This window comes from Solanum stenotomum, chromosome 9 (assembly GCF_019186545.1).
Source record: "Solanum stenotomum isolate F172 chromosome 9, ASM1918654v1, whole genome shotgun sequence".
In the NCBI taxonomy this organism is placed as follows: Eukaryota; Viridiplantae; Streptophyta; class Magnoliopsida; order Solanales; family Solanaceae; genus Solanum; species Solanum stenotomum.
The window spans coordinates 5376728-5396372 of NC_064290.1; the positions used below are offsets into that span (position 1 = coordinate 5376728).

Here is a 19645-nt window from a genome sequence, read left to right on the forward strand (position 1 = left end):
TCTTCTCACCCTCATCTCCACCACTCTTTCCCAAATCTTCATAGTATGGCTTAGCAGTTTGATACCCCTGTAGTTGTTGCAGTTTTGGATATCACCCTTGTTTTTATACAACGGAACCATTGTACTCCACCTCCATTCATCAGGCATCTTTGCTGTCTTAAAAATAACATTAAACAGCCCAGTTAACCACTCTATACCTGCCTTGTCCGTGCTCTTCCAAAATTCCACCGGATAAGAAATTTAAATATTCATATTGATTACTCAGAGCATACAAGGTCATTACATATAAATTGACTGTAGAGGACTACTGCCAAGTCTAAGGATAAGAACACAAAGTATCTAATCCTTTAATATCAATACCCTTGCCCTTTCCCCTAGTGTCTTTATGCCTTAAGAGAAATTTCATTTTTTCCCCAAGCTCTAAGCAGGATGAGAACGGCTTAACCTTTGCTAGTTATCAGTAGGATTATTTGATGGTCAAAAGAGCGTAAAACTTGCTTTTGGCTACATGAATCTAAAGAGATTCAGAAGCAACAAGCGACTGCAAATACAAGAGCATCATTGTTGCTAATCTAACTTGGTATTTTTAAGTTGGGTTATATACTTTTCAGGCATCTTAAGTGAGACGATAAAAAAAAGGAACATCCATGAGCCTTTTTTTGATAATGATAATAGTTATATAAATATCAACAGGTATACTACACAAAACCGTATAGTCCCTCTCAAAAGTAAGGCTTAATTACAACAAGAAATCCAATCTACTTTGCTACTTATAAACTATCTAAAACACCAAAACTATCTTCAGTTTGAATAACTTTTCTTGTTTACACCAAAAAAAATACAAAAATAGGCCTAAGAATGAACTTCTGGATGTTGCATTGCTTGTCCTTAAAGCATCTCTGATTCCTTTCTGCCCAAACAAACCACCAAATATATTCTGGGACAATCTTCCATTTAACCCCTCCTTTTTCTAGTTTGATTGTTAGAGGGTATATAATTTTAACACCTCCTTAATAATTCCTGCCCCCGGGCATCACCCACCTAATTTTCCTTAGGTTAATAAAAAAATTCCATAACTGATCTGCCCATTTACAATGTACAAAAGAAAGGTTAATTGTCCCTGCCTATTCACCACATACGTAACATTTGGAGATAGTTGAATTCCTCTCTTTGGAGAGAGCTATGAGAGCATTTGAAGGGATTGAACAAAAATCTCAAGTATTGTAATGGGAATTTGAAACTAGGACGTTCAGGTTTTTCTTGTACCTATCAACTAGTTGGTGCTTCAAGCGTAAAACTCAGGGGAGGACGTGGATCATCTCTTACTACATTGATAGGTAACGTCACATCTGTGGTGAGAACTAAATAGATGGCTCGTCAGTACAGCGAATCAGTTGAGTATTGTGAAGGATGCTTTATTCAGTTGGGTCTTTAGACGACAGAAGAGCAGACATCAGACATGGGATTTTGCTCTATAGGCCCTTAAGTAGATCGTATGGAGGGAAATGAATAGGAAAATTTTTGAAGGGAAAGAAGACGAGTTTCTACATCTGAGGAATAGCCTCCTACTTTAATGTCTTTTTAACGAAATGAGGTTACTATTTGTATAGAATATTACATGTGTCTAGTAGAGAACCATATGTTTCTGTAGATTCTCTATTTTTTGGTGTACCTATTGTATACAAAAACTTCCCCATCATCAAGAAAATTATACTTAATCAAGAAAAAAGGTGGTGCACGGTTAAGAACTGATTTAACAATATTAAAGTCAAATTTCAAGAACTTAAATAAGAAATGCAATTCAACCGAGATAATTGCTAGGACAAAGGAAAAATTTTAATATTTGAAATATCAAATAAAAATGCAAAATACAACCAGCAAAATTCAGAAGCCATATATCTATATCTTCTCTATCTTAAACTAATTAACCATCCACTAGGTATGGTTGATATATTTAATGCAAACGGCAACCAAAGCTGATACCACTAACATAAAACCATCTGGATAACTTTCTACCTATTGGGGCAAACCTATAACCAGAATCTGATGAATAAAACAGCACATATCAAATTTCAATAAATATTGGTGCCAAGCCCTGAAATTCGTCATGCGACTTACCAAATGTGAACTCCACCTTCTGCCAAAAGGTTTGACCTGAGTTGTTCTGTATATCAAGCTAGAATTCACCAACAACAGAACAAGTCAGTGAGGTTCATACTGAACTTAGAAAAGATGTAAGCAAAAACAATGTGAAAAGTGGGGGATATTTCTTCAGTTGTTAGTCCTCATCTCAGGTATTTTATTAACATAAAAGCACAAAATTTACCATCCAAACAAAAGATTTCCTCATTAACATCCATGAAAGTAAGAAATAAGTGAAATATCACAGCATATGAGGATCTTGATTTATTTATTTTTGGGTGAGAATGTTGATTCTTTCCTCAAAACTCAGGTGGTCAGTAAGATGTGCCAGTCCTTTCAAATATAAATGATTTGGAAGAGGAGGTTTCTCTGAGGTACTTAGGCAGAAAATTGTATGGTGGCACTATGTTATTCTAATCAGACATAGAAGAACAACCCCACCTCCTTGATGTTGCATCCACACAGTACCGAAAGCCCCAGACAGAAAACAAAGCAGAAAGGATAAAAGTTCCTTGGTTGTTCAGGTTCAATGTTCAGCTCATGGTGGATGGAGTCAGGAGGTACTCATCCTTATAACAAAGGGAAGGATGCCAATCACGCCACACTATGCTTGATTCAAGATCACAGTTTTTAACCATTAGGGTAGTTGCTAGTTATGACTTGGTTGTGGGATCAGTGGTTGGTAATTTAATCATAATGTATACTCTCCATATCATTTTACTTTAGACATGATTTTTCAACAATTAACAGATCAGATACCAAAAGGAATTAGTATCACTTCATAAGTTCAAATTAGACAACCACTAACAGACCTATATATTGGGGCTACCTTAAGCATAGAAATCTAATTTATTTGCATCCAAAATTGAATTAGAAATTGTACAGAGTTTGATTTATACCGTAGTTTCAATAATAACAGCAACAAGATTGACAAGGAGAACGGACACTATTATGTACTCAAACATATCCCCACGGACGAAGTCTCTCAACTTCTCAGATGCTGCTGAATGATAGAAATTTGGACATGCTTCGAAGATTGGCAGCTGCAATAGAAAACAGAACATGAAGGATTCTCTGGTATAACCTTCAAACTGTAATTGAAAGGGTAAATGGACTCACTGAATCTTCCTTCTGAAATCTTAGTCCGATTGCAGTGCACAGATCGGCAAATTCTTCCAAATTTATCTGCATTTGAAACAGAGGCATTCATGAGAAGAGTGAAAACAAAAATGAAGATGGAATTTTTAGTGATTGAGAAGATTTCATTCATGAAAAGGATCAGATTCCTATAATTCAGACACCCATCTGGTTCCATGAATAAATATGAGAAACTTGACGTTTTTAGACTCGAGAGATCTAACAAACTTGAAATGGTAAGATACAAGATAGATGTGCTTATTGTTTAAAATCAAGCTCTGGTGCTAAGTCATTCAACTTCATCACAGATTTCAATAATACACCAAGTATTGATAGGATATACCAAAAATTTCGACTTTGAGAAGCAACTAGAAAATACAAAATAGTAGTTTAATCTATCACATAATTTTCATAACTTAAAGGTAAATTCAAGTTTGAGACACTGAGGTACGAAACTGAAGAAAATAAATATCAACGACACAAGTTAAACAAGTTGAAATCTGTTTTCCATGTAACAATGTTCCTAGAAATGTTTGGCAAACCTACTCGTTTCTGTATACTCCATTATAAGCATAAAATCTACTTGCCTGTTGTTGTGTGGTCAAGATCATCAAGAGAAAGTGTAAAATGAAAACAAAGCTAAAGAAAAACAGTAAGACAAGAACTATAGTTGCTAGTACTGTTAGCAACAATGAGAAGTTCAAATGGGAGTATCATTGTGATGATCACTATCCAAATAAAATATACACTTTCCAAAGGAAATAATTAAAACATAAACTGATAAAGTCACAATTCAATCATCAGAACAATTCAAATTTGTACAGATCAAGAAAAATGGAGAGTAACGAGAATAAAAGTACCTCAGTGTATCAGAGAATTAGAAAGGATTCATAAGTACCTTAAAGTCACCAGTATCATCCAGCTCATTGAATATTGACTCAAAATCATCTCCTGATATTTTTGGCAATGTCCTGAAGACATTTAATGATCGATAATGTATCAGTGTCTACTGCGACGTGGAACCTTGATAGATAAACATGAAAGAAAAAGTGCAGGACATATTCATGTATCCAAAGAGAAGATAACATAAGTCAATACCAACAGAGCAGTATCTGAATACAGGAAGAGAAAGAATTTTAACTATATAACATAAGTCGATACCAACAGAGAAATGATAGATGTTTTGAGAATAGGAACAACAACCTGCAGGAAGTCAAGCTTAAGTGTATTTTGTTGTTCTGTTTTTGGTGTACAAATGTCTATTCCAAGGAGACTGAGTCAATCATAGAAGTATTAGGGTCCATATAGGTTTTGGTTCAGCTTTGGGGTAGATTTTACTTCCATTCTACTTATTTGTAAATATAGTTTTTTCAGTACTACCTAAGTAGACTTAAATACGAATGTTACCAGTTTCAAAAAAAAAAAAAAAAAAGGCTTTACAGACAGCATGTTGATCTGGATTTTGTGAAACAGCTTTATCCAGTTCAAGTTGTGACTGCTAGGTCAATTTCAGTTTCAAGGAAGGCAGTAAGATCCACAGCACAAAAAGAAGACAATTAGTGAAATAGCTGCAGAACCTTTATGTGTCAGAAATACTTTGGAAGGTCATGTGGAGAATGAACTTTACCTGTATTTGTTAAGTTCCTCAAACAGAAGGATACATTGCTTCTTGTCAAGGACCCCAGTGTTCTGCCAATGTCAAAACAATACAACTTTAAAAGGAATGTCAACCAATACATTTAAGGACACACAAAAACCATTTTGAATCTTATATTTAAGATCAAATTTGGTGGATCTTTTGACATTATATCTCTAGATAGTAAGGTAGGGGGAAGAAGTTCATAAATCAAAATACTTTATTAAATTCTTGAATACAACAGAAATCTATGAAAGTATTTAATCCTTTTCCATTAGTTCTTTCTGCCTTCACTCTGTGTTGCTCTCTCTCTCTCTCTCTCACTACCTATGCATACTTACATACAGTTATTCATGTTCAAACGGGCCGGACCAGCACTTAAAATGGATCACAGGCTAGGCTGGGCCAGTTACTGCTTTAAATGGTCCATGGGACAATGGCCATTGACAAACAAATCCAGTACTTAAAATGGTCTGCATGGGTCCAATTATTTTATAGAGAGGTAGAGCCCGTACAAAATTGAGTTCCCAACCCATTTACATGTCCAACTTCAGGCTGGCTCGTAGCCGGCCGGCCCACTTTGTTGTGTTAAATATATTTTACTGTAAAAATTATTAATAGTAAATTGTAATTTAAACTATTAATGCGGATACCAAAATTTGAAGAAAAGGAAAACCACAAATTTCATTAAATATGAAAGAGTTTAAACTACAATTACATGAAAGTTGAAACATAAAATTTGAATGTCATAACACAGAATCTACTAAAACTTGGAAACAACAACACTTTCTTACCGGGACAGGCTAACCCGTATATTGGTCACTGGTACCAGGCTAGTTCACTTAAAATAAGACACACAGATACTTAAAAGCCTATTGTCTTCATTCATGAAAGAGGAGCAAGGAAGAAAGTATCAAACTCTATTATGTCTTTTAAACACCTATGCCAGTTGATCTACCTGTTTCTGCATATGAGTGTTCCAGAAGGTGTTTGTCCAATGGAATCATGTGGAACTGTACCAACTACCTTTTTCTAGTTCTCAAAATAATTTATCTTCTAATACTGAAAGAGAAAAATTCACATCACATTAATAGAATTATTACTTTATCAAGAAAACATAATCCCTCTTCGTTTTGGTGCTAGACTACATTTGCTCTAAATTTGATCTGTGGAGCAGAAAGGCAGGCAACTACATATGCTATACCGAATGCTTACATGATATTTGAGAGTGAGAAGATTTTTATTGACTGCAATTACTGCCACTCTTTGGGAAAAGGAAGAACAAGGATAGAAGCTTATCTTTCATGGGTAAAAGGAAGGAAGAGAAGGATATTAAACACATGTTAACCACAGAAACTTAATTGGAGAACCAGTTATGAAGTATCGACTCACGTTGTCGTCAATCAAGCTAAATGCTTTCTTCAAAGTCCTTAGCTTCCTACGATCTTTTTCAGCCACTTGTTTTACAAGCTATACCAAAAGAGAATAAATAAATAAATATATAGGTGCAAAGTGAAAAATCAACAGGAAAAGTTCCGAGCTATGGCAAATAATAACATGGTGGCAATGATTTCCAATGGCTTGAAGCAAAACAATGGAAGACCTTACCTCGCTTTTGAAGCTATCATATACAACAGCAAGAACTAAGTTGGTAACAAAGTAAACGCCCAATAGCACGTACAGAACAAAGAACAAGCAATACCACCGTGATTCCCTGAAAGGAAAAATACATACTACAGGTTTCAAGACAAAAATAAATGCAAACACTAAGTAAGAAAGCTTGACGACGAGAGAAAAATGTATTCAGATGGTGCTCTTGTTATGAAGGTGGGAGACACCATCTTTAATTGTAGCCAAAAACATAACCAAAACTCAGAGCTTTTAATGGCAAAAACCAATCCTTTTTTTTTTTATAAGGAATGGCAAAAACTATCTTACACACAAAGCTTCTACTGTGAGGTAAACTTCAACGATATTATAGCGAGTATTTTAAAGGTTACTAAAGACAATTTTGTAAGGCACTCACTTGTATGCAGGAATCCAGACATCTGGGTTGTTTGATGTGGTGAATAAAACAAACATTTGGTACAACGTAGTGCCATACGAAGTAAACATCGTTTTCCCCTGCTGTGTGTCTTCAAAGAAGACATATGCTAACCAGCTCGAGAACAGAAGAAATAACGCAGTTAAAGCCTGCAGGGACGAAAGAGAACATAGACAAAAAGAGAAGGGTTTGGGTTAGCAATGAGTTGGAGAAAGGACATAAGATGATAATATTCAGGTACGAAATTTTTAGATTATCATATCATCTAGCATATTGTGTCTGAAAAGCTATGCTATGAAAATAACCATTAGCCCTCAAAGACAAGGATAACTAACCACAACATTAAGGTAGGTCCGAAACATTCCTGCAAGGATGAAGAAGCTATCTCGTAATTCCCTATTGTCAAAAGTATGAAATTAAGATCAGATTAGCAACAACAGCTCAGAAACCAAGTCGATCAAGAAGAATAAAGTGCAGGATGTGGACCCAACATGCCATTTTTCTGAACCTTAAAAAGGGAGAACAAGAGAAGGAACATCTAGTAGATTACACTGCTTAGGCATCATCATTTATTTGCACTTAATGGAGGTTTGATCTGAATCATTCAGATCTCAAGCTATTAAGTGTGTGCATGTGTGTTTTTCCCTTGATAACAACTTATTAGCTCTTCATAAGTCTGAAACATTCAAATCTTGTATAGTATTAAAATCATTAAATGTTCACTTAAAGATTCCTTGAAATGTTAACATTTTATCAGTACTCTATTTATTATCACAGCCAACTACCGCAGCAGCAGCCTGCCACTACCCCCTACCAATCACCACCATTGTCAGACACCACCACACAACTACCGCCGACTACCTCCACAACCTTCCATCACCAGACTCCACCGTACAACAACCACCTCCACCACTATACTCCACTGCAGAGCCATTATCATCATCAACCACCACCACTTGCCTCCACGTACAATCACCAACAAATGCAGCAGCAGATGTAGGGGTTAGGAAAATTCATGTTCTTACCTAACTGGTGTTCCATAATTTACATCAATTCAAAGGGGGTGGTCTTTCCTATACAATCGATGTCCTTGACATCATATGCACTATTAACATGTCACTGATAAACAGTGGAAAAGACTATGAATATGCATCAGCATGAATGAGTCCATATAAACCATCATATTTTTAAAAAATTATTATATTTATAACTAAAACATGATTTGAATTAGAGGTGCATTCTCATTCTCAGAAGATTAGTTGTGATTACTACAACTTATGCAGACAATCAAATTTTATAAGTCAGGTGCATGTCCAAGACATACTTTACACATTTGAAGCTCATACAACAAGTCGAAGGTGGCAACATGATCAGAGAGAGAGGGGAGAGTGATAAAATTTAAAATCATATCTAGACACTTCCATTCATTTCAAAAGTTGATAAAAGGCAGAAATTTCACAGAACCACAAAAGATCAGGCCCACCTTTCCTTGGTGAGGGTGGGGAGGGTGCAAAAGCATTATGGACAATGAAAGAATATAAGCATGAAAATATAATTGATTAACAGCAGTAGAACAAAATGCTATTTACTTAATATTTGGGGAAACAAGAGCAAAAAGCTCACTTCTTTACATTCCTTCACATATATTGCGTATAAAAATCATATTCCCAGTAAGGATTATATGTTCACATTTTCAAGTAAGAGAAAAAGACAACTAGAAAAGAAAATTGTGACACCACTTGGAGGGAGAAGTCTGGGTAAAGAAAGTTAAAACATAAACATCAATAATGAGGTAGTGACTAGAATTGGAAAATCACTGAGCAGCGATTCTACTATGACGTACCTAATGTTCAAAATAAAGAACACCACACGGAGATAGGATGCAATACGGAATGGAAGATAATAGAGGTCTGCTAGAAAGAGAATGTAGACCACAATATCCGCAACCAAGATTAACAGCAAAACGACCTGAAATATCAAGACAAACAAGAACAACATTGTTATTAACTAAAATTTACTATCAGTTCCTATGAAAATTTTAAGCAACCTAGGATTCACCAATTTCAACGAACCTTCCCAAAAAAAATTCCTCAAAATCATTATAAAAAATCTAGTTATGCAGGTTAGTTTAGAATAGATAACAATTTAAGCATAACCACAAGAATGGTTTCTACACAAACTTAGTGGGTTTATTAGAGAGAGAACTTCTTGTTGGAACTTACCTTCCGTGTATGAAGGAATTCAACCGAAGTACAAGGAGGAAACACGGAAAGTGCTTCTGTTAATTAAAATATACATAAGACATTATATTATATAACAAAATATTTTAATCGCCTATGCTCTAAATTCTCTCTACATTTTCTTTCCTCCCAACATGAGAGAAAAAAAAAATCCAAAATGAGAACTTTCTTCCGTTCTCCAATTTCATTCCCCTGTGATTTTGTCAAACCAAAGGAAATGGACAATTCCACCATTTTCTCTTCCTTTCCAATTTCTTTTTAGTCACAAAACAAGTCGATTACTATAAGTAATGGCTCTCCACAGATGTGCTTTCCAAAGCAAAAACTAAAGCTATAGGAAATGCTTAAGAAGATGAGTTGGATGAGGTATTAGAGATTGTGCTGCTCTTAAAAATCCTTGTCTCTAATACGTTCTCGCTTTGTCACCATGTGGAAGAACAACACAGTAGAACGAGCACCAGAGGCAATGCATGAGAAGTCATGCTATGGTGGAATATGACCATCATCAATCAGACACCTAAGAATCTTAACAATGATCCGTAGTTGTTATCAAGTAAAATACCCAAACCAATTTGGTGCAATATCTTATTGCTATTTTTTGGTAGATTCCCAGCAATACAAAGAGCCAACAGCAATATGCACTTGGGTGATTAATTGGATGTTTCTTACTTTCTTTTTCTCTTTCCAATAAGGAGAGAAGGCCCCATCTTTTCCACCGTAATAATTTTGTTTTCTTTTCCAAATATTTATTTTTTTTTATTTTTTTATAAGATAAGTGGTATTAATAACAACATCAGGAAGATGCGAAATTTACAAGATATGGCATTTGAGCTTACAAAAAAATCTCTGGCTAACTATACAAACAATCTAAGCCAGAGCTAATGAGTTAGTAAAATCCTGACTAGTGCTAAAAGAGTTACTTTTACCAGTATTTGAGATTGATCTAGAATATGAGGAAAACTGCAGGCTTAATTTGATGCCTTCCCTCATGATATATTGGTACTCTTTATTTCTGTATCTAAAGAAGGTGCTAAGTCACTCTCGATTTTGCTTGGAGGACTTGTTTTGTCAGACATCCACTGCTAACTGTTGTAAGAATTTTTTGAAAAAATGAGTTCCCTGGTATGCATGATTCATCTTACCATGTTTTGTTTTCTTCAACTGCAGAATCTGACATATCACAACCAGATATTTCACCGTCTACTTTTAGGGAGAAGAGTGACAAAAACAGCAATACAAAAGCACTAATGTTAGAGTACGACTATCTTCACAAAAAAGTTATCTTTTACATGGAGGAAGGGAAATGTATGTTTTTTTAAAACAAGATCACCATTCATAATGAGAGAACACAAAAAGGACTGGTACCAAATACCTTCAGTCTGTTGAGAAGACTTCTCCAGTAGAGATGGAAGCCTTCATATGATATTGGAAATAAAATGTGTATTACAAGAAGTAGAAGAGTAACACCCTGCAGAAGACAGTTTAAAAGAAACAGTTAGTAAGCCCAAGGTAGTCTACCCAGCTAAGTAGAAATCTGTGGGCTTCATGTTTGTGCGTTTCACACGAGTCTCCTACAGCCTAACATATGACTACAGAAGTTCCTCTTCTGAAGCTACCTAGCTAACTACATACATGTGATAGTAATGTTTATGCATCCAGATTTGGCCCCTATTATTCAATATTGGAAAAAAGAATTTTCCACTTTTAACGCTACCTAGTAAAGCCAGTAAAGAATAAGAACAAGAAATCCTCACGAGCAAAGTAAGAACTGTCCCTAATTCTCATGTAAAATAATGCAGCTATGGTTTTAAGAATGAACAAGAAGTCCTCGTTTTCCTCATTCAAGCTTCCTACACAACAACAGCAACTACGTTTCAATTGAAAACAAGTTGAGGTCGGCTATACAAATTCTCACTATCCATGTAACACCAGTAAGCCCGTCTCACTATAACTATAACAACAACAATAATGATAATAATAAAAATCAATAGAAATTAACAATAATAAGCTTATTTGGTATAAGAAGCTCTCTACTGGCATAAATTATTTTGACAAAGACTATAAACCTCACAGCAACACTGGACCTCAAGTAAACATCCTGACATGACTAAAACTAACCCCAACTAATTGATATTGCATGAATAGATCCTCTTCCACTATGCCAAACTTTTTGCTAGGTCTGTATGGACTTCAAGAGATTTTTGGTCTTTCAAGACAATTTCCTTTCGTGTAATTCTAGGTTTACCACATTTCCTTCAAACACCTTCACTACCAGATGGTTACATAGATATAGACAGATGCAGTTGGAGGTAGACGCAGGACATGACCAAGACATCTCAAGCGACTTCTTTCAATATATCTTCTTTTGTTTTTGAGACAAGTAACAGTTCTATTCATTAAAAACATAGCCACCCCAGAAAAAAAGTGCTAAGTTGGATACTTTACAAGCATCAAAAAGGTGCTTAAACCCCTGCCCAGAACCCTATACAATTACACATTGCCTATTTAATGTACTAACTCTCCTACTTCCCCCCACATATTCTGTTTACACCAAAAAAAGAACAAGCTAAGACAATTCATCCTAATTTTCTTAATAGTACTAGCGCCTTCAAAATGTCTACCATTCCTTCCTTTCGATTTATCTTCTATATATATGCTTCTTGCAACTTCTGCTAAATGTGATCATTTTTAATCTCGTCTAACTCTGTATGACCGTACATTAGCAACCGCATATCTGTGACACTCATCTTGTAGATATGATGGACTTTAGAGGCTCATTACTCCCATATAATATTGTTGGTCTATATAGCTGTTCTATTGAACTTGTCTTTTACTTCGATGGGTACCCTACTAGAAAAACAGGTAGCACTTCTCTATTTCAACCATTCTATTTGATTTAATGTGTAACATATTCAATCATCATACCATTTCATGGAATATCGAGCTAGGTTTCTGAACTGTTTGCACTTGAGTACTGCAATCCCGACTAATCTCATCACGGCTTCACACTTATATGTTGCTAAACTTGCAGTGCACACATTCAGTCTTACTTTTCTTATTCTAAAACTTTTACCCTGTAAAGTATATCTCCATAGTTCAAGCTTTTGGTTTGACACCCTCGCTAGTTTTGTCAATTGTCTGCAATTAGTATACATCAACCTCATTGAATATAGTGTTACTTTATCCATAACTAGGGTATATAACTATGTGTTCAGTGTCACGGTTATAAAAAACTCCTCTTGTATCACCTAATATTGTTCTCATACATGGTGGCTCTTTCATACATATCCTTTATGTCATTTATATATTTATTATAAATTCCCTTTTTCTTCTAACGTCCACCAAATAACTTTTATTTCTCTAGGTCAATGAACACCATGTATAAATTTTTCTTCCTCGCACGATAAACTTCCATCAATCTTTAGTAGCAAATATATGACCTTCATTGTAGATCTACCAGGCATAAATCCAAAATGGTTCTTTGTCACTTCTGTAGTGTCCCTAGTTCTACACTCTTATCACATTTTCCCAAAAATTTATTGTTTGGTTCATAATTTCAATGTCCTGATAGTTCGCACAACTTTAAATATCTCTTATGTCCTATATATTGGGATCATGTACTCTTTCTCCACTTGTTGGATATCGGATATTCTACCACTTCTTAGTATAACATTGAATAGCTAGACCAGCCAAACTACTCCAACCTCCCCAAGACACTTCCAAACCTCTATAAGATACCTTCTATACCTGACAGCTTTTCTAATCCTCATATTTGTCATGGCATCCTTTACTTCTGACAATCTTATATTATGAGTGTAGCAAAAAATTCCATCCTGCAAAGTTGTACCGATCTATAGAGTTCTCCTCATGATTTGAGTTGAACAATTGATCAAAATAGCTTATCCACCTCTCTTGATCTCATTATTTTAACAAAAAAAAATATTTTCTGCCAACATTTGCTGAGAACTCGGGAACAGTCTTTAGTACAATTTGTCTTGCTTCCTGTAGAAACTAAATTTAAATTACCATGCAAAAGCACATGCATCAGTTCTGAATACTACTAGGAGGCAACAATCTCCTAAGGTTCTTCAGAATAATCAAACTTGCGATATCCAAAACAATAAAATTCACCGTTAATTAGGCCAAATTCGGAATCATCGATGGTTCTGCTTAACAGTTTAGCTTCTTCACATACTTCAATTAAAAACTAATATATTTAACAAACAAACCAGACACGCACAGCTTACCTCATATATAAGGGACTCAGCACCAGTCAAAAATGGCAGCTGTCCTAGATAGTAGTAGTCTCTATTATTGCATGACTCAGCTAAATGCCTGGAGCACCACAATGGTTTCTGAGCAAAATGAACAGGAAATAAGTGAAACTATAATTTCCAGTTCTAAATTCAACAAACAAGTAAGAAGTATGGAGTCAATCTAACATGCAGGAAAAATACAAAGGACTGAAACTGGAATAGACAGCAAGGTAACTGTACAAACCTCAAAGAAGTTTATAAGTATTAGTGCAAGATAATTAAGTGACCAGAGGAAGTCAAAACGAGTAAACATGAAGTACAACTGTGCTGCCTTTTCAAAGCTCGTTCCCTCAAGAATTTCCTCAGGTAGACCAACACCATCTTCAGCCTGCAAGTGCAACTTCCAGGATTAATATCTCACCAAACAATTACTAAAAGGAAAACATTGAAATTTCAGCATTTATCATCCAAAAAACTATTTCACGTTTCAGACCATTGTTCTCAAGGCTTTTCTACTAAATAACTAAATAGTGTAATTGTTAAGATTAGTGAGCAAACTTAGTTAGTTCAATGTTCAAAAATAGGAAGTTAATAAGTTAGTTAGTTGGTTACATAACTACCTATCCAAAAGTTAGTTAGGATCTCTAACTAACTAAGTTCCAAAAATGTTGTATATATATAATGACTCTTGTACTCATTTGTTTAAATAAATCAATAAGAGAGAATTGTGAAAGATTTTCTAACTCTCATAAATCAGTTTCTTCTATCTTAGATTGATTCTTCTTCTTCTTCCTCATCTATTACTTCTTATTCTTCTTCTTTTACTGTTTCTCTAGTTCTAATTCTCATTAATTTCAGTAATCTATTGTGGATTAAATCATTTTATTACTAATAACCCTGTAGGTCAAACCAAACCTATTCTATTGAGACAAGAAAGTATTTGTTTGGAGGCAAACATAATAGAACATTCAGCTATCGCCCTTCAGTATAAAAGTTATATCAGACTGTCTGCCTTAACTTCTTTCACTGGAAAAATAGAAGGGATTTTGTGTATTGAGAGTCAAAAAGACATACAAAAGAAGAATTATTTCCTTGTGAAAGGTGATTTCTCAATAAAACCTGCCACAATGTAGTATGTTGGACATGGAATTCTTGACCAAATAAAAAAAGACCTTCACTTTCCCAAAAATGGAGCCAAATTAAAAAAAAAAGGTCCAGTCTGAAAACATTACGCATGAACTTTTGTGAAAAGTCACTAAGTTCCTCAATGTTTTGTCTCTTTTTTCTTGTTGTCTCCCCCACTGTATTCACCATGGAATATAGAGAAATGATCAATCCCACATTTTTCACAGTACTCTTTGATTCTTTAAATTTCCTGCAGCTAAATTAATTTCCTTGGAGATGCAGACACCTGTTTGTGGTGCCTCATCTCAGCTCAGATTGTCCAAAATTCCCTTCTTTTTTTTCTAGAATGGTGTACCAATATATTTTTGACTTGGACCATTAGACACTACCACCATTTTACCACTCTAAGCATCTGATTTCAAAATTCAAATTTTTCAACAACCCAAACACTACTACAGTACCCATACATTACTACTACTCCACTATCTTTCCACAATTTTGCATAAGTATTACCTATTAAAATCTCTAATTTATTAAAGCATTGACAAAAAAAAAAGAAAGAAAGGATAATTGATTCCACTGCATACTTCAAGAATTAAGACAAACAGATAAGTCTTAGGGAGGTCAAAAGTGAAAGTCAATAGCCAGCAAGCATTTAAGTGTGGCTAAAACAGAACAAAGCTACAAAAGTAAGGAGAAAAGATGTCTTCTCTCTTTTTCTTCTCTAGTGTGCCTCATCTCAGCTCAGGTCATCCAAAAATCCCTTCTTTTTTCATAGTAGTGTCAATATTTTCATGAATTCAACTACTAGACACAACCCCATTATCAAGAATCCAATCTTTCAATAACCCAACTACTAAAAGTACCCATATCACCATTCCACTATTTCTCAAAACAATTTGCAAACTACCTATCAAGATCTCTACTTAAACATTAACAAAGAAAGGGACAGAAATTTATTTTACTGCATAATTAAGTCAGGAAAGAAAGACAACTAAACAAACCAGTCTTAGGGAAGTCAAAAATGAAACTCAATATAACATTGAAACATATAGCCCATTTGGACATAACAGGTTGATTTGAAGTTGAAATTTTGTTCGGACACCCAATTTAAAATCTTTAACAGGAATCTTGGTAGCTCAGTTAGTTGACGACTCCTTATAACCCCATTTCCCCTCCCCTGCCCCAAATTTTGTAAGAAAAAGGAAAAGTTGAGAAAAGGGTCATACAAGATCAACTAAAGCAGCAGCTTTTTGATAAGCAGATCCATGAGCAATAGCGTCTCTAGGATCAAACATGGAACCAACCCTCCTCCGATTCCGAATCCGACCCCAACTGTTGCTGCTACTCTCTCCGGGCAACAGAGATTCTTCCATAGTTGAAACTGAAGCAGAAATGACAAGAAGAAGAAGAGTGAATGCAGTAGAGAAAAGGGTAGTTGGGGTTCAGTTAAGATACATAATAGTAGTATATACTTTGAAGAGAATTCCAAAAGAACAACTCTACACTATTGTGGATGTTGTTCTAGTCACCATCAAGAAGAGAGACCCGCATACGTGGGAAAAGGTAACAAAAATATGGTACCTTATGTTTGAGGTAGATTCATATTACTGTAGTTCTAAAAGCATATTTGAAAAGTTCATTAGAAGTGAATTTTTTTTTTATTCAAACGGCGAATTATTAGTTTCATCTCCGAATTATTAACCTTCTTAAAACATTCATTTACTTAACTAAATGAACTTAAATCTCCTCTAATATTATAGCATGAGTGAAATACACCCCTAAATACCCATTAACTTTATGGGTGTTTTCAACATTTTTCTCAGCTTTTTTTTAAAAGTTTCATGCTTCTATAGAAGTTTGAGACTAATTGTTATGTCATAGTCAAATAAAATGGTGTTTTTATGGCTGTTACTCCCTCCATTCCATATTAAGTTAATTTTTGAGGCATTTTTTATTTTTCAAATTAATTTAATTGTTCAGTTTTCAAAACTACTTTTAGAATGTTCTTCCAATTTTACCCTTCATTAGTTAGTATTGGAATTAGTGATTAATTAATATTTAGTTATTTTAATCATAAATTTGACAATAATTAATAAGGGTAAAAATGGAAAACTAGGTTCAATTTATGTCTTAATCTACTTTTCTTAAAGGATGTGAAACACCTCAAAAATTAACTTAATATGGAATGGAGGGAGTAATAATTTGAGGACGAAACTAATAATTTGCGTCAAGTTCAAGGTTTTTTTGAATTTTTTTTTTTAAATTATCTAACAGACTTTGTTTATTAAAATTGATGGATAGTGTTACAACTTTTTATTAAATGAGAAATATTAAGAAAGTCTTATTAAATTCAAGAAACTATAATATAAAAATAGTAGAATTTTTTTATTTTTTTTAAAGTTATATTAGATGCTAGAAATAAATTTAAAAATTGCACCTTCAAATATAAATTTCTGATAAATTTCTTTTTATCTCAGCTACCGTTAAATCTATTCAATAGAGTTCGTTAAATATTTGATGAAGAATAATGATGTTAGCTTTAGGTATTTAAATGTGAATTCTTGATAAATATCTTATATTTAATAGACTATTTCAAACTTATTTCAAACATAAAAGACAATTTTCGTCATTTTTCTCATAAGGGGTGACACAATTATGAAAATTGTGGTAATGAGAAAATGTAAGGAACAATTTGGGGAAAAAATAGTTGAAGTTGACTCAACTTGTGAAACGTTTTTACTTTCAAAAGGTTATTGTTTGTATCTTAATCAGGATCTTGATTTTGTGTGGAATTTTTTTTAATAGAGAGGTTACCTCTAAATTGGTCTTATTCAATGCGAATTAAAATTAATCGAATTTCAATATAAATATTTAACATCGAATAAAAAATGTCACGATTATGTTACATTGGGGTTAAATAAAAATTAGTATGTACTAACTATTGATCTTATTGGAATAAGGTAATTATGGTGAGTTAGAAAAAAAATGCATGGTTCTTAATTCAAATTTTACTGTATCATGTGACTTCTATCCATTTGAATCTTTTATATTTTTTTTTAGTGTTCATTATCAGATCTTCAACATGTGATTTTTTTTTATATTTATTTAAATATTGGTGGAAAAAAACAAAAAAATATAAGTATTTGTACAAAATAAAATAAAAAATTAAAAGAGCAGACGTGCATCAGTAACCCAATGTGAAGTAGTCAGGAATGATGATGGGATCAACAATTATATCCACTTCTTAAGTGGAATCTAAGATTTTTTTATTAAGAGGTTTAAAATATGAAAGAATTAGTAAATTTAATATTTATTAAATATATAAAAATATAATAATTTTAATTATATATAAATAATACAATTTTTTGCGGTTTTTTCGTGCCCCTCGCACTAGTCCACCAACCCACACACATTTTTGACCCATTAATAAATATATATATATATGCATTGCCGACAGCTCTATACAAGTAGTACTGTTAATAATTTATTAGTCTTTGACCATCTTGCATTCAATTTTAAAGTTTATTTCAATGCATCAATCGTGATAGAGCGGTAAATATTCTAGATTAGAAGTCTCAAGTTAAATTCTTTCTAAGTATGGAATTGTCTTGATTAAGGAGCGTATTTTTTCATACAATTCAAAAGTATCAAACGTATGATTTGAATCACCTTGATTTTTTCGTTTATTTTTTTATATATATATATTTTAAATTTATTTTTTCATATTTTGAATTCATCGAGAAAATTATGACTTTGTTGCTAATGACAACATGTTTTTACTAGGTTTTAGTCAAAATTAATTTCAATTGCCTTCTTGAATGTTAATTCATCATTTCTTTTTTTTATTATCGTCTCAATTAATTTTAGAGAATACCTATCACCTTTTATCAATAAAACGCATCAAATAACTTTGTCCATGAGATAGTCAATTCCCCATTGCTATGGTGAATGAAGTTGTTTTTAATCTACTTTTGCACTACTAGATATTGGATATTCTCATTCCAAATAAGTTTGTACAACTTATTAAAGCTTGAAAAGGACACAACTCACAAGCTAGCTTAACAAGGCTAAAAAAAGTCAAATAAACACTTATTGAACTGTTCAAAAGGTCCCCTAATGTGGACACACCTGTGAAGAAAATGAAATCATAAACACTTATTAGTACGGTTGGTACAAGAAATCAATGAGATTTTTGGCATTTGGCCAATTGGAAGGCCACAGGCCACAATACATGTGCAACTCAAGTCAATTCCACCCATTTGATATTCTTGGTTCCAAGCCAAAAACTTAGCCACACACTAATTACACCAAAATCATGTATGCATTCTATTATTTTATTTTTTTTTATTATATAAGTGGGAGTTGAGGCTACCCATTAACTTGACACGTGGAATTACTAGATTTTTCTCTTATTATTTTCTATTTTATTCTACTATATAATAAAAGGGAGTTTATGATGGGACATTCTACTATTTACAAATGACTTAAAAATTATCTTAATAAATCATTTACAAATTACTTAAAATATTTAAAAGATAACATATATCATTTTAAAATTACCAAAAAAGTATTATAAATAATAATAATTAACAACTTAAAATATTTGAAAAACATTTTAAAAGGGTTAATTTTGTAATTTTATCTATATCACATAAATTAGGACAAAATGACCAGTAATGTAGGTTATTTGAAAGGTACATAAAAATATTATAAATCACAATAATTAATAACTTAAAACATTTTTAAAAAAAATATGAAAATTTGGATGACTCTCCAAATTTCATTTGTGCCACATAAATTCAGACAACAAAAATAACATATATTGGGTCCATTTTAATTTATTTGTCATAAATCATGATAATTGACAACATAAAATATGTTTTGAAAAAGATACAAAAAATTCCACTGATTCTTGAAGTTAATCTATCGTAAAAATATTATAAATCATAATAATTGACAACATAAAATATTTCAAAAATAAATACATATAAAAAAATTCAATTGATTCTTGAAATTAATCTATCTTTAAAAATTATGTATAAAATACAATAAATCGTGATAA

The 19645-nt window shown here is 33.2% G+C and overlaps 3 protein-coding genes across 4 annotated transcripts in view; 2 read left to right on the forward strand and 1 right to left on the reverse strand.

The window, feature by feature from the left end:
- Positions 1 to 16099, reverse strand: part of LOC125878005 (two pore calcium channel protein 1B) — a 25250-nt gene extending 9151 nt beyond the window's left edge. Inside the window, exons 1-14 of one of the 2 annotated variants that reach the window (XM_049559302.1) lie at positions 15810 to 16099; positions 13700 to 13843; positions 13447 to 13554; positions 10572 to 10667; positions 8803 to 8927; positions 7295 to 7355; positions 6942 to 7108; positions 6524 to 6629; positions 6308 to 6385; positions 4907 to 4968; positions 4178 to 4250; positions 3262 to 3327; positions 3042 to 3185; positions 2119 to 2176 (exon numbers count right to left, since the gene is read on the reverse strand). In XM_049559302.1, the coding sequence (XP_049415259.1) occupies positions 2119 to 2176; positions 3042 to 3185; positions 3262 to 3327; positions 4178 to 4250; positions 4907 to 4968; positions 6308 to 6385; positions 6524 to 6629; positions 6942 to 7108; positions 7295 to 7355; positions 8803 to 8927; positions 10572 to 10667; positions 13447 to 13554; positions 13700 to 13843; positions 15810 to 15956 (1435 nt within the window). In that variant the 5' untranslated portion in view covers positions 15957 to 16099. The remainder of the gene's footprint in view (positions 1 to 2118; positions 2177 to 3041; positions 3186 to 3261; positions 3328 to 4177; positions 4251 to 4906; positions 4969 to 6307; positions 6386 to 6523; positions 6630 to 6941; positions 7109 to 7294; positions 7356 to 8802; positions 8928 to 10571; positions 10668 to 13446; positions 13555 to 13699; positions 13844 to 15809) is intronic. The other variant, XM_049559300.1, reaches the window with a different exon arrangement.
- The window catches only part of LOC125878027 (tetraspanin-19), a 367072-nt gene that overhangs the window by 179768 nt on the left and 167659 nt on the right, over positions 1 to 19645 (forward strand). The window lies entirely within an intron of this gene.
- The window catches only part of LOC125878026 (E3 ubiquitin-protein ligase RMA1H1), a 117867-nt gene continuing 109089 nt past the window's right edge, over positions 10868 to 19645 (forward strand). Inside the window, exon 1 of the mRNA XM_049559326.1 lies at positions 10868 to 10877. The gene's annotated coding sequence lies outside the window, so the exon portion shown is untranslated. The remainder of the gene's footprint in view (positions 10878 to 19645) is intronic.